Raw genomic sequence first — 23,154 nt, 5'->3', positions numbered from 1 at the left:
AAAACTGGATCTCCGGTATGTAATTTGGCACTTGCAGCTCTCACAGGGGACAAGAAAGTATTGCCTCACCCTGGGTCCTGAAAGGAGCGTCCTCCCCTCGTCCCCCCCACCAACGAAGGGACTCAGGCCCTGGGGAAGAGAAAGCTGGGCAAAGAGCGAGCCTTGGTGATCCTGCCCCAAAAGGAGGCAGACTTGCACCCGGAGAGGGGGTTAAACCAGAATTAGAGAAAAAGGCCCCCTGGAAGTACTTGGAGCAGGATTATCTGAGAATGTGATATCTGAGATATTAGTGCCCTCTCTGGGTTCATTTTCAGGGCTCAAGACTATGTAATTCTAGGCAATTGTGAACATTTAATGGTTCTTGTGGTTGTAAACCTGCCCAGAGTCTTATGTGCAAGGGTGGTATATAAAATTAAATTAATAAGGAAACAGCAGGAAAAGCAAATTCATTCTTTGCCTGGGTTTTACTGAGGAAGATGTTGGGAGACATAACCCTCACCAGAAACGTTCTTTGATGGTGAGGGCTCTGAGCGACGAAAGCAAATCACTGAAACTGCAGAATGTAATAGAGAAGGTATCCACCCCAGAGTTTTAAAAGAACTCACACCTGAAACTGCAAACCTGTTGCTAGTAATCTGTATCCTATCATTTAAATCAACCACAGTATCTGAAGACAGAAAGGTGGCGAATGTAACACTAATTTTTAAAATCCAGGAGGGGGCCAGGTAACTACAGCCGGTGAGCCTGGTGTTGGTGCCGGGCAAAATAGTAGAAGCTATTCTAAAAAAACCAAAATGACCACATAGACAGACCTGGCTTAATGGGGAAAAATCACCATGGTTTTAGCAAAGGGGAAGTCTCGTTACTACCAATCTTATTAGATTTTTTGAAGGTATAAACAAACACATGGATAAGGGTGAGCCAGCTGCTACAGAATATTTGAAAAAAGCCCCTCACGAGAGATTCCTCAGGAAACTAGAAAGTCACGGTATAGGAGGCAATGTCCTAGTGTGGACCGATAAATGGTTAAAAGGCAAGAAACAGAGGGTAGGACTACATGGTCAGTTTTTCCAAATGGAGAAGAGTCGTTTGTGGAGTGCCCAAGGGATCTGGACTAGGTCCTGTGCTGTTTACCATACTCATAAACGATTTAGACAAGAGAACAGCGAGTCAGGTGATCACTAATATGATCACTAATATAGGCAGATTATGAAAACGTTTAAATAAACTTACAGATGACAAACTTAAAGTTGTTAAAACAGCATCAGTCTGTGAGGAATGTTAAGACCTTGCAAGGCTGGGCATCTGAATCGCAGATGGCGAGGTGCAAAGTGATGTACATCAGGGAAAAATAATCCCAGCTGCAAGAACACGGTGCTAGGTTCTGTATTGAGAGTTATCACCCAGGAAAGGGATTTTGGAGTCCTTGTGGACAATATATTGAAATCCTGAGCTCAGTACACAGCAGCAGTAAAAAAAACAAAAACAAAAACAAAAAACCCAAAAAACCAAATAGAATATCAGGAATGATTCAGAAAGAAATAGCGAATAAAACAGAGAATGTTGTAATGCCTCTGCTCGATCCATAGTGGGACCACGTCTTGCCTACTGCATGCAGTTCTAGTCGCTCCATCTCAAAAAAGACAAACTGGAATTAGTAAAGATACAGAGGGCGACAAAAATGATAAAGGGATGGAATGACACTTCTGAAGAGAGGTTTATGGTTCTTCAGCTCGGAAAAGAGGTGAGCGAGAGGAGATAAGATAGAGGTTTACAAAAACATGAGTAAAGTGGAGCAGGTACATAAAAGATGGTTGTTTAACCTTTCAAATTATACTAAAACAGGGGAAACCACCTTGAAGCTAACATCCACCAGATTCAAAACAAACCAGAGAAAGTATTTTTTCAATCAACACACAGTCAAGCTGTGGAATTTGATGCAGGAGGATGTGGTCAAGTCGTCTAAAGCAGCAGGGTTTAAGAGAGGTTTTGACAAGTTCCTGGAGGCAAAGGCCATAAACAGTTATTAGCCAGGTAGTCTTGGGAAAACAACAAAAAACGTAGATCCTACTTTTTGGGATCTGCTGGGTACTTGTGTCCTAACCTTTTATCCAGATCAGTCAGCTGAGGGGGGATATGATAGAGGTGTTTCAAATCATGAGAAGTCTAGAACAGGTGGATGTGAATCGATTATTTATGCTTTCGGATAATAGAAAGACGAGGGGGCACTCAATGAAGTTAGCATGTGGCACATTTAAAACTAATCTGAGAAAATTCTTTTTTACTCAACGCACAATTAAACTCTGGAATTTGTTGCCAGAGGATGTGGTTAGTGCAGTTAGTGTAGCTGGGTTTAAAAAAAGATTGGATAAGTTCTTGGAGGAGAAGTCCATTACGTGCTATTAATTAAGTTGACTTAGAACATAGCCACTGCTATTACTAGCAACGGTAACATGGAATGGACGTAGTTTTTGGGTACTTGCCAGGTTCTTGTGGCCTGGTTTGGCCTCTGTTGGAAGCAGGATTCTGGGCTTGATGGACCCTTGGTCTGACCTAGTATGGCATGCTCTTATGTTCTTATGACTCAATGGACCTTGGTCTGACGCAGCATGGCATGTCTTATGTCCAGGTAACATTTGGAGTTACCTAGACAAAACCCAAGATTTGAATATTGCCCCCGCCCGGCTCTATTGCTACATTTTGTCTGGGAAACCCGTTACCTGCACAAACTGTAGCCCGGTACAAAGAGACAGCACAGGAGATGTTCCTGGGGAGCGGTTTCACTTTGTCCAGCCAGCACCGATTGTCGGCACTACCAGGATAAAATTAGATGGGCAAGTCTGGTCCAAAAATTGCCTACCCTAAAGTTAACATGCTAAATTTATCTGGGCATAATCAGCGGAATGAGAAATTACTACTTTCCTGATAATTTCCTTTTCTTTAGTATAGACAGGTGGATCCAGAACAAATGGGTTATGCACCTCTACCAGCAGATGCAGACGGAGGAAAGCTGACATCACAGTGTCATCAGCCTGCCAGTATTCTCTGCAAAAGCCAACTGTGGACAAACTAGCAAAAAATCTTGATTATTAACATAACCATTCCGGCACCCAGTCAACAGGAAAACACTGAGCTTTGACAAAGAATGTATTAACAGTAGTCTAGGGACGGGATTAACACTTTCCAGTAAACCCCTGGAACACGCAGCCACACTGGAGGATAATAGCACAACCCGTTGGCAGCCAAGGGCGGGAAGGTGGATCCACCTGTCTATACTAAAGAAAAGAAAATTGTCAGGTGAATAATAATTTCTCATTGCTTAGTGTTTAGACCAGTGGTTCTCAACCTTTTTTCTATTGGGACACACCTGGGAGATGACACTCACATGCGTGACACATTGAACACATGACCATCATGGGTCTAAACAAACATATACTCTGCATCCACAAGAATCTCCTGCTTCTTAACAATGGGTGCACAGCAGAACTAAGACATTTCCCTGTATAACTCATCATACAAAAAAGATATTCTGATTCTGATATCATCTTAATGACAGCAACACAAACCCCCTCTACTATCAGGTGCACTTAAAAATAATACAAACAACCCCAACTCTATACATGTCTATCAAACCTGCCATATCTCAGCAGCACTAACTCCAAGAAATGAAACAGCAATAGCCCTACCCATGAAAAGGCAGCAATTCACCACCAGCCCAGCGTTAGGTTCCATATTAGGAGCTACCACCCAGGAAAAAGATGTAGGCATCATAGTGGATAATACTTTAAAATTGTCGGCTCAATGTGCTGCAGCAGTCAAAAAAGCAAACAGAATGTTAGGAATTATTAGGAAGGGAATGGTTAATAAAACAGAAAATATCATAATGCCTCTATAATCACTGCATGGTGAGACCGCACCTTGAATACTGTGTACAATTCTGGTCACCACATCTCAAAAAAGATATAGTTGCAATGGAGAAGGTACAGAGAAGGGCAACCAAAATGATAAAAGGGATGGAACAGCTCCCCTATGAGGAAAGGCTGAAGAGGTTAGGGCTGTTCAGCTTGGAGAAGAGACGGCTGAGGGGGGATATGATAGAGGTCTTTAAGATCATGAGAGGTCTTGAACGAGTAAATGTGAATCGGTTATTCACACTTTCAAATAATAGAAGGACTAGGGGGCATTCCATGAAGTTAGCAAGTAGCACATTTAAGACTAATCGGAGAAAATTCTTTTTCACTCAATGCACAATTAAGCTCTGGAATTTGTTGCCAAAGGATGTGGTTAGTGCAGTTAGTGTAGCTGGGTTCAAAAACAGTTTTGATAAGTTCTTGGAGGAGAAGTCCATTAACTGCTATTAATTAAGTTTACTTAGGGAATAGCCACTGCTATTAATTGCATCAGTAGCTTGGGATCTTCTTAGTGTTTGGGTAATTGCCAAGTTCTTGTGGCCTGGTTTGGCCTCTGTTGGAAACAGGATGCTGGGCTTGATGGACCCTTGGTGTGACCCAGCATGGCAATTTCTTATATTCTTATGTTCTTAAAATACAACAAATAAGACTGATACAAATCCCTACATGCTATATCTTAGTCACACACATGCAGAATACAGACAGACCTACCTTCACCTAATATAGACCTACCTTCACCTAATATAGAATAAAATACCACAGTTTACAAATGTGGAAACAAAAACTGGAGTGGAAACACCAAGACCTTCTGCACGCAGTGCAAAACAGAAATATATTTCCTCTTACACTAAGCAAAGTTCAAAGATAGAAGAAATGCCTATTCTCAAAACTGACAATATTATAGCTCTTGTACCTGTCACTCCCCTCCATGCCCCCACCACCATTCACTTCTCCCAATTACTTAGTCATCCTTCACATGTTCATATCCCTGTCCAACAATTCCAACACCCTCCACCCCTACATCCTCTTCCCTGTGCCACCTAACTCCCCTGCTCAACTCTCCCTGCCCTTCCCAGCATACCTCTGACCACATCTTTCCTACCCCTTCCAGCTCAGCATCCCCTGACCTCCCCTCTCCCCTAATCCAGTAGGCCCCACACCTCCAGCTCTCCCTCCACTTCCATCTCTCCTCCCTGCCCAGCAGACCCCCTGGGTAGGGAGAGGTAGAGGCCCCTCCTTCCTCTACCTCTCCCTACCCAGCATCCTCAACCTCCTTTCCCCCACCCCTTCCTACCCAGCAGCTCTTGACTCCCTATCTCCCAAAGCCTTCCTGTCCCGTACATTTTTCCCTCCTCCTGGCTCCCAGCCAACATAAAAGCCTTCAGTCTAATCCAGATAGTCCCTCACACTTTACCAGCAGCAGATGAGGACAAGAAGCATTGAGGAGAGGAAGAAGATGAGGCAACAGCAGAGGAATTCGGCAGCAAGAGCACCTCTTTCCCTCATGCTCTTGCTTTCATGTCTAGGCCCCATGGGGTAAAGACAGCAACAGCAGCCTCACTGCCAGGTCAGATAGGGGAAGATAATGTTTGTGCCCTGTCAGGCCCATATAATCAGGAATTGGAGATATCTTGTTCTGATTTGGATAAAAGAGAAGGGAATAACCTCCCACTGGGCCAGGAAGAGAAGAAGGAAGCAAGAGCAGCTCCCTCTCATACCCAATAAAGGAGAAATCAGCCAACTCCTATCCAGACTGATGAGGAAAGAGCAGCCTTCTGCTGGATCTGCGACACACCTTCTGTGACCTTGCAACACACTAGTGTGTCCCAACACACCTGTTGAGAACCACTCGTTTAGACAGATGGATTCAGAACAAGTGGGATATATCAAAGCTACTTCCAAAGGGCAAGAGGCTGCCCGCGGTTCAGTCAAAACCGAATGTGAGAAGGCTGAGTCTTCCCGAGCCTGCACATCCAGACAATAATACCTGGAAAAAGTGTGTAAGGAGGACCACATCTCAGCTCGGCAAATGTTGACAGGAAACAACAATCCAATCTCCACCCATGACACTGCCTGAGCCCTAGTGGAATGAGCCCTATCCTGACTAGGCAACGGCTGCTCAGCATGCCACATACATGGCCATGACTACCTCCTTAATCCAGTGAGCTATTGCAGCCCATGAGAGCAGCTCACCTTGTTTACCCCCACCATGGAAAACAAACAGGCGATCCGACTTTCTGAGAGGCTTAGAAACCTCCAGATATTTCAAGATATGCCTCTTGACATCCAAGGGCCACAACAGATGATATTCTTCCGCATCTCTTTCCTTGTCCAGAGACAGCAGGGAAATGTACTGATTCAAGTGAAACTCTGAAACCACTTTTGGCAAAAAGGAAGGAACAGTACGCAGCTGTATCACCCCCGGAGTCACTTGAAGGAACGGCTCTGACAAGCTTGGATACTCTTCGCACAGAACAAACTGCCACAAGAAACACCGTTTTCAAGGTCGGGAATTGCAAGGAGAGCTTACGCATCGGTTGAAAGGTGGGGTCCGTCAAAAAATCCAAAACCAGATTAAGATTCCACAAGGGCACTGGTAACTGCAAGGGAGTTCAAAGATGTTTCACTCCTTTCAAGAAACGGGCCACATCTGGATGAGCCGACAAAGGTCCACCATCCACCTGACCTCTGAAACAGGCAAGAGTCACTATCTGTACCTTTAAGGAATTAAGGGCCAACCCTTTACTTAATCCATCCTATAAAAATTCCAAAATGAGCGGAATCTTAACCAAATGAGGAACAACCCCTCAATCTTCAAACCAAACCTCAAACACTTGCCAAACCAGCACATAAGCTAAAGAAATAGAGAACTTTACAAGCTAGTAGCAAGGTGGCAATCATTGCAGTAGAATATCCATGCTTCAGACAGCGAGCCCTCTCAAGGGCCATACCATAAGACAAAAGTGAGTTGGATTCCTGTGAAGAACAAGTCCCTGCCGCAGCAGAACCCTGTGTGCCGGAAGCTGGAGGGAGGAGACGACCAAGAGTCTTCGCTGTTTTGCATATCATAGTCTCCTGGGCAAATCTGGTGCCACCAGAAGCATCATCCCCCCTGTGGCCCTTGATCTTTCAGATCTCTCTGCCCAACATGGGCCTTGGGGGGGGGGGGGGGAGGCATACAGCAGTTCACCCTTCGGCCATTCCTGCACAAGGGCATCGATTCCGAAGGACTTTGGATCTCTCCTGTGACTGAAGAATTAAGGAACCTTTGCAGTGCAAGAAGTCGATAGTAGGTCCAGAAACGGAAGGCAACAGTGATCCACTATCAACTGAAACATCTTGTTTGACAATTCCCATTCTCCTCGATCCAAACTCTATCTGCTGAGAAATTCTGCTCTTACACTGTCTTTTCCTGCAATATGTGAGACTGAGATCTCCTGAAGATGCACTTCCGCCCATTCCATAAGCTGGGCTATTTCTTGTGATACTCGCTGGCTTTTGGTTCCTCCCTTCCTACTGATGTAAGCCACTGTTGTGGCATTGTCCAACATTATTCAGACCGCTTGGCCCTGTAATCGGTCGCCGAACTGCAAGCATGCCTACTGGCCCGAACGGACTTTCAACTGATTGACTTTTCTGGACTCCAGCGCCCTTGCACTGTCAGCTCCTGTCAGTGAGTCTCCCAACCCTGGAGGTGCGCATCTGTTGTGAATACCAGCCAGTCCAGAGAGCTTAGGGAAACCCCCTTCTCAGATGATCCACCTTTAACCACCACTGCAGATGAGAGCATATGTCCATCAGCAGGTGAAGCCAAATCGAATAGTCCTGACACTGTGGGCTCTAATGAGACAGCAGGGAGCGCTGAAGAGGACGCATATGCCCCTTCGCCCATGGCACCACTTGCAGGGTTGCCATAAATCTGAGCACAAGTAGATAACACCACACTGTCGGGTGTATTGTGTTCATCAATAGACGTATCTGCGCCATCAACTTCTAAATACAACTCTTCAGCAGGAACACCCTGCCCTGCTTTGTGTCAAACCAAATACAGAGATGCTCTAGCGACTGAGATGGCTGAAGACTGCTCTTGGTCAGGTTCACCACCCAACTGAGCTCCTGCAACAATCAGCCAGTCATCCAAGTACTGGTGGACCAGAATCCCATCCTTTCTCAACTCTGCCACCACCACCACCATAATCTTGCAAAAAGTACTGGGTGTGGTGGCCAGATCAAAAGGCAGTACTCAAAACTGATGACAACGTTCCAAAACTGTGAATCGCAGAAATCGTTGATGTTCTAGCCGGATGGGAATATACAGTTATGCCGACATATCCAAGGACGTCAGAAACTCCCCCAACTGCATGACCATTATCACTGAGTGCAAGGTTTCCACGTGAAAATGAGTCACCTGCAAATGACAGTTGACCCCTTTGAGATCCAAGATGGCACAAAAAGAGCCCTCCCTCTTGGGCACAACAAAATAAATGGAATATCAGCCTGTACTTTGAGACTGGAACCACAGCCCTCAGACTGAGAAGCCTTAACAATGTACACTCCACTACCTACCTCTTCTGTGGGGAGTGGCAAGGAAACACCATGAACACATCCCGAGGAACACTGCAAAACTCCAGCACATATCCATCTCATATCACTTCCAAGACCCACTGGTCTGACATGATTTTGACCCACATCTGATAGAAGAGAGAGAGGTGACCCCCTATCTCCTGTTCCCGGGGGTGGGTCTACACATCTTCATTGGGAGGCTCGGGGGGGGGGGGGGGGGGTTCTACTACATGAGTCTCCGCCCCGTCTGTGATGTCTGGGATGAAAGACCGCTCTTCTGTAGGGTTCAAAACATTTGGATCCCCTAGTACGACTTCTCATGCTAAAGGAAAACGGTGTCTGCTTCTTATCCTCCGATAACCGAGGAACCAGGGACTCGCCCCACTTATTGGCCATTTTCTGCAACTCGCTCCCAAAAAAGAGCGAGCCTTTAAAAGGTAACTTCATAAGGTTAGACTTGGAGGTCACATCGGCTGACCAATTTCTTAGTCATAACTGATGCCTGGCCACTATTACCAAAGCCACCCATCTGGCTGAGGTGCAGACCAAATTGTAGCCCGCATCTGCCATAAAGGTGGCTGCTGGCTCCATCACTGCCCTGGAATTCCCACCAGATTCATCGACCCCCTGAGAAAGAAGTAAACAGGAGTGAGCCACCAGGGAACAACAAGGAGCTATCTGCAAAGTCACTGCCACTGCTTCAAATGCTTGCTTAAGGATGTTCTCAATTCTCCTATCGGGCGCATCCTTCAAGGCTGCTCCTCTCTCCATGGGGACAGTCGTCTGCTTGGTGATGGTACACACACATGTTCTCCACTTTCAGAAAGCGTAATTGCTCTCTTGCAGCTGGATCCAGGGGGTACAGTCCTTCCAAGACTCGTCCCCATTTGAAATTAGCTTCAATTAATTCTAGAATGGCCTCCATAATTGGGAAAATCAAGAGGCTTTATGCAAAGAAATCAAAATGGGATCTGTCTCTGGCTCAGACATGGATTCAGCTCCAGAAACTCCCAGCGTCTTTAATGTCTGGGAAATCAGAGATGGCAACTCATCTCTATGAAAGAACTGCAACATAGTCCTATATGGTTCCAATCCTGGAGGAATTTCCCATCCTCCAGGGACTAAGGATCGGCTTCATAATCCGTGCTATTCAGGTCCCTATCGGCAAAGACCAGCCACCAATCTAGGTGAACTTCAATGCTTAACCACAGCCTCAGGCATGTGGGAGATCACCAGACTGTGACCTGGCAAGATTAGTCAGGTCAGAGAATTGTGTCTGAAGAAAGGACTGCAATCCTTAAAAAAAATTCCACTCAAGAAAAAGCAGAAGGATCCATGCCAAAACCAGCAGGCACCTGCCTTGCCCACTGAACTACTTTCCCCCGCTGACAAACCAGTTAGGGGAGTTCCAAAGTCAGGTGCCCCTTCTGACACATCTTTATGCAGGCCCACATCAGGCTGGGAAGAACCAGGCTTAGTAAAATCAGACGAAGGCAATTCTCTAAGCATCACAGGGAGTAAGGTGCTTAGGTTTCTTAGCAACAGTCTGTCAGTATGCATTAACAGGCGACTGAAAATTGTGCGTCCAGCTATATTCATGCTGCAAAAAATGAGGTACCCAAAATTTAAGTGTACAAACTTGTGCCCCGACGAGCGCCCAAAACTTGAGCACCCTCAGTGCTGCCCAGATTGTGTGTATAGGTAAGCACACACCTCAAATAGACGCTGCTACCAACTGGACATCCAAGAAGGCGCCGAACTAAGCATTCAAAAACTGGAAGCACAGCCGGACGCACTCGCATGAACCAACAGTCCTGAAGAGGACAACCTAATGCACAGGAAAATGTGCAAAAATGCTGCCACAGCCTACTAAGTGGCACCTAGCCCAAAAAGTCTGCTCAACCCGCCAGACTGCCCATGTCCCCTAAACTCTCTCGGAGGCGAGAACGAACATCTAATCAGCCCATCGAGCATGGAATCCCTACAAAAAAACTCTCCTCTGTTCTCTCTCTCTTTTTTTTTTTTTTTGCTTTACCTGAGTTCAGCCCATCCTGGCAGAGAACAGAATCAGTCTCCAACTGTGGGGGAGAGGGCATATACTGTCACCGCCGTGCTCAGCTTTTTGTGCCTGCTTGCCTTTCAGCTGTTTTTTTGCAGCTAAGTCCATGCTGGCTGAAAACCAACTACCGGTCCAAGGCACTCATCTGAGGGAAAATCCAATATATATCACCTCAGGAATTCTCAATTGAGGGAGGGACCATATGAAGAGCGGGGCAAATTAATTTTCTTTCTTCTTTTCTCCTTTTGAAAACTTTAAGCAATCCCCAGTAGGGAGATGCACATCCACCATCTGCTGGAGACTGAGAATACTGGTGGGCTGATGTCACTGCAGGAGTATATATACTGTGATGCCAGCCTTGCTCTGTCTCCATCTGCTGGTAAAGGTGCATAACCCATTTGTTCTGGAGCCACCTGTCTAAATGCTAAGAGATAGTTATTTGGGTATGTTCCAGATAGCTTTTCCGTTCACGGGATCACTCAATATTGACCTTTTAGTGTTTCTGGGCAGCTTTTGTGCTTTTACAGTTTTTGTTTGATTTGTAACATCGATATTTTAGTTTTACACTATTAAGAAACGAGGAATAAAGCAGCCGTCTATCCTTTCCATGGATTCTTAGCAGACTGGATTAACTTTTATTGAACCAAAACAGACCCCTTCTTGGCCTTTTTGACCAAGATGAAATGTAGGGTTTGAGCCATGAGCCAAGGATTGTCCCTTCTTGGCCTTTTGGCTGAGATCAAGAACCTGTTCAAGGAGGGGGAGAGGGGCATTAATGCTCTGCCACCCAACCCTCCCACTGGGGATATAAAACTGCCTGCAAAGAACAAAGAGAAGAATTAATCCAGTGCCTGAGCTTTCGTGACCAGACAGATCTCTTCTTTAGCGATCCTGGATACTTCACCATCTCTGAATAACTCTTATCCTGGGCCAACAAAAACTAGGTAAAAGACGAGCCTGAGCCACACGACCTGAGCCAGTTGTTCAGTACAAATAAACAAACAAAAAAAATAAAGCACTCTGTCTTAACCACAATTAAAATAAATGGTTTTCCAACCTCTTTGCATGTCTGTGGTTTGATTTATCCGATGTCCCACCTCATTCCTTCTTTTCTTGGTCTTTTTCATCTCTCTCTCTCTTCTTATTCATGCTTTTTTTTTTTTAAACATCTGATTATCCAGTTTTCATCTCAGAGATTTCACTTCCGTTTTTTGTTCCCTTTCTACGTTTGTGACTGCCTCTCTTTCTCCCTGGCCAAATTTGTTTCTCTCTCCTCCCTGCTCACTTTCACCCACGGGCTCCTTAGCCTAGCTTATCCCTTATCCTTTGCTCTCTCCCCTTTTCACCCAGCTGGTCTCTCCTCTCACACCATGCAGCCTACCGTGCTCCCTCCACCCAGCTCAGCGGAGTATGTCTGGGATGCCTCCTGGCAGTCGACTTCCTCTAGTACTGTGAGAAAAGCACAGGGCTGATAACGACCACGCTGCCCAGCTTACACTCAACTCAGCTGAGCTATACAGAACCGAAGTTCTTTGGAGGTGGTAAGAAGGAGACTGTGACCTTGGGTCATCTCTTGTTTGGCTAGTCTGTGAGAGTCAAAAATGCAAAGCCAGGTGTGGCTCAAGCCAGGCTTCAGGCTGTGGAGGCTAACTACACTCTGGGCTAGGTGTTCTAAAGATTTATTTATTTTTCCTAATTCTGTCTCTATTGGAAAAAAATGCTTCATATATCTGGCCCTCCATTCTGTGAATGCTCATGAAAAACCTCTATTTAAAGTGTATTTTCTTATTCCAGTGCATTAAAAAAATAAATCAAGTCCATAAATGCTACACAGATATAGTACAATGTCTGAAATCTGCACCTCATGGCAAAGTGCCAGATAGAAAGAAGGAAATGTACAAAGCCCAAAGTCAACAGAAGGCACTCTGAACCTTGCTGAACATGGCACAGGCTCAACGCAGCCACTTATAATTCACACAAAATTGTTACAAATAAATGGTTTTCTACAAATTCACCTTTTTAAAGAAACATTTCCCCAGTACAAAAAAGTTCAGGTCGGCATGTAGAAGTCTCTTGTTTTTGTTAGCACAGAATAATCTGTGGGCCTCTCTGTGCACTGGGAAGCAGAGTGAAGAAGACCTGAAGGTAAGTCAGGCCACAGATCACAAAGGCAGCAGCCTAGCAGGAGCTTTACTCTCTCTACATGGAGAAAGGGGCTTTTTAAATCTCAAGCATTTCTTTAAAAAAATGTATATTCCACTCACGCCACAACACTGTTCTAAATGCCTAATGATAAACATCTATCCCAGCTTATTAAGCATCTCTGAAGATAATGCCTCTTGTCTGAAGACAGAGTACTGCTCCAGGAGGCAGGCATACCGGTGTCTTAAAAAAGAAAAATTAAACGTAAAAACTAGCAAAGGCATTTGTGAGAAAGGAGTCTATACCTGTGGCTAAACCTGCTCTCTTCCAAAGCACAATATAAAACAAAGCAGTACTACTTTTTCTTAATAACTATTTTTGTTGCACGGTTTGGGGTGAATTTTAAAAGAGCTGCTTGCATTAAAAGGCCCACATGCGCGAGTACAACTCGTTTTAAAACCGCAAAACTACGTGCGTACATGCACGTACCCAACAGAATGTGCACAAAAAAAAAAGGATTTGGGGTGGATCGAGGCATTCATGCGCGTAAATTCTGATTTTAAAAATGGTGAACACAGCACGCATCAGGCTGTTACCTGCGCATATTCACTCATCTAGGAACATGTCAGCAGAAAAAGACCGTATGGCCCATCCAGTCTCATCAGTCAATTAATTTAGCATTATAATTCTCATCACTCCCTTAAAGATCCCCTGTATTTATCCCATGCTTTCTTGAATTCAGATACTGGTTTTGACTCCACCACTTTCACTCGGAGGCTGTTCCACACATCCACCACCCTCTCTGTAAAGAAATATTTCCTAAGGTTACTCCTGAGTCTACTCCCTTTCAACCTCATCTCATGACCCCTCGTTCTAGAGTCTCTTTTCCATTGTAACAGGCTCACCTCCTGTTAATGGAAACCTTTGAGATATTTGAATGTCTCTATCATATCTCCCCTATGTTGCCTCTCCTCTAGGCTATACATGTTTAGATCTTTAAGTCTATCCCTATATGCTTTAGATTGAAGAACACTGACCATGTTAGTAGCCACCCTCTGGACCGACTCCATCCTGTTTATATCCCTTTGAAGGTGCTGTCTCCAGAACTGTATACAGTATTCCAAGTAAGGTCTCACCAGGGACCAATCCTGTGCTTTTTCCCTTATGCCTGAGTCTCAGTACCCAAGACCGCAGAAGTCAGGGCCTTCTTGGTTATTTTAAAAAGTGTAAAAAAAAAATAAAATTCAGTTTTGCCAACAAAGCTGTTAAAATGTATCATCTTTTCAAAAGCACAGAACATAATCCAGGCCGAGTGGCTCTTTGCCTGAGGCTTAAATCTTATTTAAATGTTTACTGCACCAGAAACATTCCCTCCTTTTTAATCACCATTCTACGTAAATTACTGTGCATTAGAAAACAAAGCAAAAATGGCATAACACTGCAGCAACTGCACGGTTTTGAAAAAGTGCCAATTTTGTCTAAGATATGAATCTGGCACCCGGACAGAAACTTGTGAGAAAACAAAATAGTGCAAGTTAAAATATACACATGCACACAGCACGGTCGGGTGGCCTGCCCAATCCTTATATCTGACCCCAAGAGGTTTTGTCAGTTCTCAGCACTTGTGCAGACCTTTGTCTTTTCTGTCTAAGATCAAATGAAAGGTCTGAGCTGTGAGCAGAGGATGGTCCTTTCTGGGTATGACTGAAAACCTATACAATGTGCGTGTATTTGGGTTTAAATGGTCTGCCACCTAACCCCATTTGGTACATAATGTTGTTACAACTGTGGATAAAGCAGAAGTGAACCTCCGGCTTAAACGGAAAAGAAAACTGGATGGAAAAAGAAAATCTGAGAGACTGCATGTCTAGTGTACAGAGAGCAAGTCTTTACGGAAACAGGAATTTAATACCAGAGCAGTGCCCAAAAAAACAGAATATACCAACAATGATAATTACACTGTCCTTCCTTTATTTGACTTGGCAGCTGATTTGTAAACTCTCATTAGGTCTGTTTAACCAAACCCCATATATTAAATCTAATAACCAGATTACCTGGTTCTGAGCACCAAGTGTGTATGTGTGTTTTGTGGGGGGATCAGGGAGGGATGGCAGAATTACATGAGCTTACATTTCTGTATCACCTGTTCTGCAAATGTCTTCTGTAGAATCAAGTCAGAGCCATAGCTAAACATTTTAGCAGCTGGAGCAGGTTCAAGTTATTTGCATCCTATTCTCCTACTCCTCTCCCCAACCCTGCCAACCTGTATGGTAGGAGGAGTGTGGCACTCTACCCGGCTTTTCCTTGCTGGGAGCAAAATGACTTGATTGTACAGAAGACGTTTGCAGAACAGCAAGGGTTATTTTTTCCTATAAGCATCACCTTGCACTTGTCCACATTAAATTTCATCTGCCATTTGGATACCCAATCTTCAAGTCTCGCAAGGTCCTCCTGCAATTTATCACAAACACACACACATATCTTTCTACACAGACTCTCTTTCTTATACATACACACACCCTCACACAGGTTCCGTCTCTCACAAACAAACAAGTACCCTCACATACATACCATCCCTTTTTCACACACATCAGCTCCCAATCTCTCACACACATACTCCTTTACAATCTCCTTACATAGGCTCCCTCTCTCTCTCTGGCAAGCACACCCACGCCCCCTCACACATTCTCTCTCTCTCCCCCCAGGTTCACAGTCTTACACACACGCACACAGACTCACTCTCACCAGAGCCTGCTCCATCTTCGCCGTGAGCGGGCGGCCTCCACTCAGGGCATGCCTGGTCTTGCTTCTTCGCCTGCAAGTGGGCCTGCCAAATTCTGTACAGAAAACAGAATTTCTGTGCTCCACAGTAGTGCAGAATTTCCCCAGGTCTAAAAGAGGGCGCATTGGCTGGCAAATCAAGGAAGAAAAAATAGGGTTGGGCTGTTCAGATTCAGTACCACAGAAGCACTGCAAGCTCAGGAGGGAGGGAAGGAGGGTAATGATGTTATCATAAGCATACCACTGCTTAGCCATGTGACTCAGCAGACCTGGGAGAAGAACCACTTTCGTTATGGTGGGCCCAGGAAAGAAGTCATTTCCACTGCAGTGGGTCCAAACATAGGAAGAACTGCTATGGTATTCTACAACCCAGGAAGACTGCCACCGTCAGGACCCCATTCAGAGTATTCCTGCTGCTACTGGGTCCTTTACCCAGGGCAATAGATTGCAGCTTCTACCCTCCCAGAAGAAAGGAAATGGTGAGGTAGGGGACAAGAATGGGCAGGGAAGGTGGCGGGGACAGGAGGACAGTGCCAGCCTTTGGATAGGGTACTCTGGGCAGTTGCCAGGGATGCCATGAGCTGAGGGGTGCCCTGGGTGCTGCTGGCCTCAACTGTGAGCATGAAAGAAAATGAAGAGATGGCAAGAAGCTGATTTTCACCCAAGGTTCCATTTACCCTAGAGCTGTCCCTGCAGGATGAGATGGGGAAGGGGAATTAAGGAGAGAGAATAAAGAAAAAAGTGCAAAAAAAATGAATAAGCAAAACAAACATGCAAAAATAAAGAATAGTAAACTACAAAAATAAAGAGAAAAATAAAGAGAAAAATAGGTACAATTAGTGAAAATGGTAAAAATGCAAAAAAAAAAAAAGTTGGGCAGGGTGGGATACAGTTTTTCCCAATTCCAAAAAATGTTGGCTTGTACGTGCAATTTTTGAAAATTTTTCACCCTTAATCATTTTATCAGTGTGATGGCCTACCTGTCTGGATGTGGAGAAAGAGCGTGTGTGCACTTCTGTGCATGTTCGCTCCGGTTATGAGAAGTTGAGGTGTTGTCACAAAAGGAACTGGGAGAGTTTAAGTTTAAGAACTTTGTTTTTTTCTGGGGATTATGATATGTTTATGAGAAAGTTTATTTGGGTCAAAACATTTGAAATGTATTTAAATATGTAATTTTTTGAACAATTAATAAAGTTAAAAAAAAAAAAGGATGAGAAACTAAATGGGGGTGCTGGGTCTCTGGTTAACAGTGTGGCTGCCTGGCAGCTTCGCAACTGGTTCAAGAGCAGATAGACTGGCTAGAGAATTTGACACCAAGCCAACTTGCGGGAGGGGCCAACCAAACGGCATGGATGGAAGGCCAGCCACAGCTCAAAACTTTAGTATTCCTTGCCTTAGACAGGAGACACGAACACTAGTCATCTGGGCAAGAGAGTGCAATTTTTTTTTTAATGTAACAAACTAGTAGGCCGATACACAAAACTTCACAGGAGAGCGGGCCACTCTCCTGGGCGCGTGATCCAGTAAATAAATGTATGTAAATGAGGGCCCGCGGTAAAAGGAGGCCCTAGGGACAATAGCGCATCCCTAGCGCCTCCTTTTTGACAGAAGCGGCAGCTGTCAGCGGGTTTGACAGCCAACGCTCAATTTTACCGGTGTCGGTTCTCGAGCCCGTTGACAGCCACGGGTTCGTAAAACGGACGCTGGCAAAATTGAGCGTCCATCTTCCAACCCGTGGGCAGATTTTTAATTTTTTTTTTTTTATTTTTGAGGCCTCCGACTTAATATTGCTATGATATTAAGTTGGAGGGTGTAAAGAAAAGCAGTTTTTTCTGGTTTTCTGTACACTTTCCCAGTGTCGGCCGAAATTAACTTCTGCCTTTGGGCAGGCATTAATTTCTGAAAGTAAAATGTGCGGCTTCGCTGCACATTTTACTTTCTGTATCGCACAGGAATAACTATTAGGCTCATCAACATGCATTTGCATGTTGTGGGCGCTATTAGTTTCGGGGGGGGGGGGGGGTTTGGCAGCGCATTTTCGACACGCTATTACCCCTTACTGTTAGGCCGATACAGTACAGTGCGCTCCGGTGGAGCGCAGTTAGCCCGCATTTGGCCGTGCGTTTTTCGATGCGTTATTTTTACCCCTTATACAGTAAGGGATAAGAGTGCGTCGAAAACTCAGGGCCAACTCCCCCTGAAACTAATAGCACCCATAACATGCAAATGCATGTTGATGGGTCTATTAGTTATTCCCGCGCGATTCAGAAAGTAAAATGTGCAGCCAAGCCGCACATTTTACTTTCAGAAATTAACACCTGCCCAAAGGCTGGTGTTAATTTCGGCCGGCACTGGGGAAGTGTACAGAGAAGCAGAAAAATCTGCTTTTCTGTACACCCTCAGACTTAATATCATAGCAATATTAAGTCGGAGGCCCCAAAAGTTAAAAAAAAAAAAAAGTAAAAATTTAAAAAAAAATAAATTTTAAATCAGCCTGCAAGACAGACACTCAATTATGCCGGCATCTGAACCGACTCCGGTAAAATTGAGCGTCAGCTGTCAAACCCGCTGACAGCTGCCGCTCCTGTCAAACAGGAGGCGCTAGGGATGCGCTAGTGTCCCTACCTAGAGCCTCTTTTTACCGCAGGCCCTCATTTGCATGCGGGCCGATACTAAATTGCACGCACAGGAGAGTGGCCTTTGCGCCCGTCGGGAGAGCGGGCACTCACCGGCTTTCCCGCACTTTTTCCTGTATCGGCCCGTGTATAAGGGGTAAAAATAGCATGTCGAAAATACGCGGCCAAACAGGTGCTAAAGGTGCGCTCAGTATGAGCGCACTTTACTGCATCGGCCGGTAGATTGTACTCTCTTGTCATCTCTACAAGAATAAGTCTCAATCGTGTTTTCTCTAAATTTGTTTTTACATGAAAACTATTTGATAAATCTAGCTCAATACAAAGTTCTGATTACAATTACTAATGTGTTAACCTATTTGGCAGACAGAATATAGCTCTTAAGCTCTTTCAGCCGAGAAGGCTCCAGGAACAAGTCTGATTATATCATCGCCGCTTATCCTAGTGGTGGCTGGCTCTGCGTTCAACAACAAATGAAGCGCAATGTAAACCACGGTTTTTAAACAAAATATTCCACACCTAAATCTCCTTTCTGGTCTCTCAATTCAAGTGCAATAACAAATAAATACAGAATTCTAAAACATCAATCATCAGAACATAAATAACCTCCTAGTAACGCCGCGATTCCACTTCCTCGTAAATAATCCCTGTCACTGCCCACCCCGAGCGAGCGAGACCGACTCAGCGGGTCAGCGCCGGGCAATTAACGCACACCTAAAGCCCTGGCACTAGCGCCACCCACGTGCAGGAGACCGCAGCGCACGCGCACCTCACCCCCACCCTCTCCCAGCCGGCGCCACGCAACCCAGCACAGTCCGTACCTTCCGTCCGCCGCCACACACTTCCGGTAGCGAGTCACGTGAGCAGCAAGGGGCGGGGCCTCTAGTTTGGCTGTCCCCGAGCGGGTGCGCCCCTTGCTGGAGCGTCCCAGGTTTCTGCGTCACTCTGGTAAAAGTAGCGCGGCATCGCCTGCAGGGGGTGAAGAGACGTTTGAGATGGAGACGGGGCGCGATAAAAATATAAGTGCTTGCCTCCTCCAGAAAATGTGCCTGTAAAATGTAAATGACCTAGGCAGGCTTCCCTTCCTGGATACTTTGTCCATAAGAACATTAAAAATTGCCATACTGGGTCAGACCGAGGGTCCAGCGAGCCCAGCTGGCAGCATCCTATTTACAACAATGGCCAATCCAGGTTGCAAGCGTACCTGGAAACTTTTGATTTCCAGTCATCCTAACAATGGGGTGGGGTTGCGGCTACTGCATGCGCACAAACTCAGATTCGCATATTCCCATGCTCACGTTTACTCTCATATTCTCTTTCACACATATACATGCTCATTCTCATACATCCAGATCCACATCCACACTCTCATACCTCTCATTCACCCACAGACTTTAACACACTTGCACACTCATTAGCAGCCCGATCCAGTAAAGTCCGTGGGAGAGCGGACTAACGCCCGCTCTCCCGGCACGCGCACCGGCCCCTCGCCGGTGCGAGCGATCCAGTATTTAAATTAGGCGACGCGGTGCAAACGAGGAAAAGGAGGCGCTAGGGACACTAGCGCGTCCCTAGCGCCTCCTTTTGGCCTGGAGCGGCGGCTGTCAGCGGGTTTGACAGCCGACGCTCAATTTTGCCGGCGTCGGTTCTCGAGCCCGCTGACAGCCACGGGCTCGGAAACCGGACGCCGGCAAAATTGAGCGTCCGGTTTTCGGCCCGACAGCCGCGGGCCGAATTCAAAATTTTTTTTTTTTTTTTTTTTTTACTTTTTTTTACTTTTGGGGACCTCCGACTTAATATCGCTATGATATTAAGTCGGAGGGTGCACAGAAAAGCAGTTTTTACTGCTTTTCTGTGCACTTCCCTGGCGCCGGAAGGAATTAGCGCCGACCTTTGGGCGGCGCTAATTTCTTAGAGTAAAATGTGCGGCTTGGCTGCACATTTTACTTACTGGATCGCTCGGGAATACCTAATAGGGCCATCAACATGCATTTGCATGTTGAGGGCGCTATTAGGTGCTGCGGGTGGGCCGCGTGTTTTCCTCCCCTTACTGAATAAGGGGTAAGGGAAAACACGCGTCCAGAGCAGGGTGACAGTGCGCTCCGACGGAGCACACTTTACTGGATCGACCTGTTAATTCTCCCCCTTCAATACATACACTCACCTCAGTAACAGCAAACCAAACACCCTCCACTGCCAAACACTTTCGTGAATTAACAATCAAAAAAAGGAATCTACAACCTGGCCATATCATACCAGCACTAAATCTCAGGACTCAAACAGTAGCAAACTTGTCTATGAAAAGGCAGCAATGCAAATATTATAACAGGCTCTAGAACACTAATACAACACCTAAAGGGAAACAGTCCAAGCCGTGCTGCTAAAAATCTGTTGTGTATGGAGGCAAAGAAGACACTTGAGGCAGTTCTCATGGTAGGCAGGTCAAAAGGGGTGAGCACAGTGTGGCACTCTATATTTCCCACAAAATCCCTATAGAGAAGCTACGTGCCAACAGAAATACTGCACCACAGTCACATACACAGAATACAGAACAACCCTTACCTAATACAGAATAAGGGACTACAAATTAGAAACAGAAACATGCAAAAAAAACCCCTAAAATGGAAAGGTCGAGAAACCAGACTAAATGGAATTCTGAAGAAAGAGCAAAATACAAATATATAAAACACATTCCCAAAGATAACATGCCAGTCACTAAAAAATCAAAATAAAATGGATTAGTTTTTTTTTTACCTTTGTTGTCTGATCTTATTTTTCTAACTGGCTGGTCGTTGTCTCTTTTTTCATGTTCTTTTCCTAATTCTTTTTTAGGGCCAATTTTTCTGATTCTTCTTCCCTTTTTCCCTCAAATACACACACAGGCTCTCACACACGATGTCTCCATCTCACAGACACACACAGCTCTCATTCTCATATGCTGTATTTCTTTCTCAAGCACATACAGGCTATCACCCTCACATAATCACTGACTATTATGCACAAGCATTCTCTTTTGCACACACACTAATCAGGCCCCAACCTTCCCCTCGCCTCTAGGCCTGGTCCGCGGCAGCCTTGCTGCTAGGTCTCCTCTTCTGGGCTGCCAAAGGATGAGATCTGTGGCAGCCATGCTACAGGGCTGTTTCTTTGGACACTGTAGAGGAACCACAGCCCATTCCATGGACTCAGAGACACTGACCAACCTCAGTACGGGGCCGACGTGCTTCCTACTTCCTGCTCGCATGGGGTCAATGTGCCCATTTCCTGCCTGCATGGGATTGTCACGCCTCCTACTTCCTACCCACGCGGCTCCTGTAGTCATTTTCCGAGGCTTCTACAGGAAGCAGCACCCGGAGTTTATGGATGTTGGCTGGGAGACCTTGCAATTTTGGCAGAATTCTGAAGTCTCCGGGCCAAATCTGGAGAATTCCTGGGTATGGTTACAAGTACCTGGCAAGTACCCAAACATTAACAACATTTAGGAACCTTCTTTTTTGGTTTATATTTTTTAAAATTTTCCTGGGAATTTATCAGGGTTTATCATGACAATAATACAAACAGGAGAAAATCAGTGGAAAAACTGCTTTTCTGTGCATCCTCCGACTTAATATCATGGCAATATTAAGTCAGAGGTCCCGAAAGTTTAAAAAAGTAAAAAAAAAAAAAAAAATTTGAAATAGGCCCACGGCTCGAAAACCAGACGCTCAATTTTGCCGGCGTTCGATTTCCGAACCCATGGCTGTCAGCGGGCTTGAGAACCGAAGCCGGGAAAATTGAGCGTTGGCTGTCAAACCCGCTGACAGCCGCCGCTCCTGTCCGAAAAGAGGCGCTAGTGACGTGCTAGCGTCCCTAGTGCCTCTTTTTACCGCCGGGCCTAATTTAAATAAATTTTTTTACTGAATCGGTAAGTATTGAGGGGGGGTGATCGGGCAAGTCTTGGGAGGTTGGGAGGGTGGGGGGTTGCAATTAATTAAATTTGAAGGGTTGGGGTGGGTTTGGGGTTTTTTTAATGCGCCCTTTCTCCCCCCCCCCCCCAATATACGATAAGAAAACCACACGAAATTCGTGGGTTTTCTTATCGTTTCGTTGCCCCCCCGAACCATGACGAAATAGGAAATATTGTCTCTATTTCCTATTTCGTCATAAGCAAATGCACATCCCTATCCAAAATTTAAGTCTTTACTGTGAACACTGACTGAATAATGGCACAATAAATATGAATCCAGCGCCACCTTCTTCCTGGCTCTTTTTTACAGTCCTTTTCCACTTTCTGTGCAGGATTCTTTTAAGTAAGCAAGGGATCCATCCACCCTCCTAGATTAGGAAAAGTGTTGGTCCCAGTGGGCAGGGCAACCCTAAGATGGTCGGGAAAATGCTGACCAAAGATGGGAAAATTCCTGTCTGTTCACAGAGAGTAAATCCTCTCTCCCCCCAGGGGATGAAGACTCCGGACAGGTGTCCTCGATTTTTAAGAGTTTCTTACTTACAGTTAGTAGATCTTTCTCCTTTTACTTCGATGGGGATCCCTTTTGGGAGGGATCAAAGCTGGAACTGTATATTCACAGGTCCTTGGACGGGTAGGAAGAGGGGCAGAAAACACTTATCTCAAATCTTCACAAAATAATTTTTGGTTCCCCAAAAAGGAAATAACCCGGGCCCGGGACTGCAACAGGGACAGGTCTTCCCTGTCCCTGTTGCGGTCCCGGGCCGTGCCCCGGTCCCTCCACCTACCTCGGGGGCGGCCCGGGCCGTTTCGGAGGTTCCCCGGGCCTGCAGGCCCTTCAGCGCGTCTCTCCCTCCTCGGGAGAGATGTCGACGGCTCGGCGAGGCTGGCCCCGCCCCCTGATGCACGCGCGCGCGGGGAGGAGCCTTCCTTAAAGGGGCCAGCGCGGGAAAATCTTCTATTCAGCTGCTGCACCTGTGGATGACGTCAGACGCCTTCAGGGTATTTGTACCCTGCATCTACTTCACTCCAGTGCCTTGCAACAAGGTTCCTGGAGTTGGTTTGTGCTGCTGTGGTCTTGGTTGTCTTCGTCCTGCTTCTGCCTTCCCTCCGCTGCTGATT

The 23,154-nt window shown here is 45.7% G+C and overlaps 1 protein-coding gene across 4 annotated transcripts in view; it reads right to left on the bottom strand.

The window, feature by feature from the left end:
* The window catches only part of C1H5orf63 (chromosome 1 C5orf63 homolog), a 39,011-nt gene extending 20,197 nt beyond the window's left edge, over positions 1-18,814 (bottom strand). Inside the window, exon 1 of one of the 4 annotated variants that reach the window (XM_029619320.1) lies at positions 18,696-18,814. Coding sequence is in view for 3 of the 4 variants with exons in the window: in XM_029619338.1 (XP_029475198.1) it covers positions 15,415-15,435 (21 nt within the window). In the remaining variant the exon portion in view is untranslated. Of the gene's footprint in view, positions 1-15,414; positions 15,541-18,695 lie in introns of those variants that run through there. The other 3 variants (XM_029619310.1, XM_029619338.1, XM_029619302.1) reach the window with 3 other exon arrangements.
* Positions 18,815-23,154: the final 4,340 nt, after the last annotated feature.

Source organism: Rhinatrema bivittatum, chromosome 1 (assembly GCF_901001135.1).
Source record: "Rhinatrema bivittatum chromosome 1, aRhiBiv1.1, whole genome shotgun sequence".
Lineage (NCBI taxonomy): Eukaryota > Metazoa > Chordata > Amphibia > Gymnophiona > Rhinatrematidae > Rhinatrema > Rhinatrema bivittatum.
This window is presented reverse-complemented; position numbering and strand designations above follow the sequence as displayed.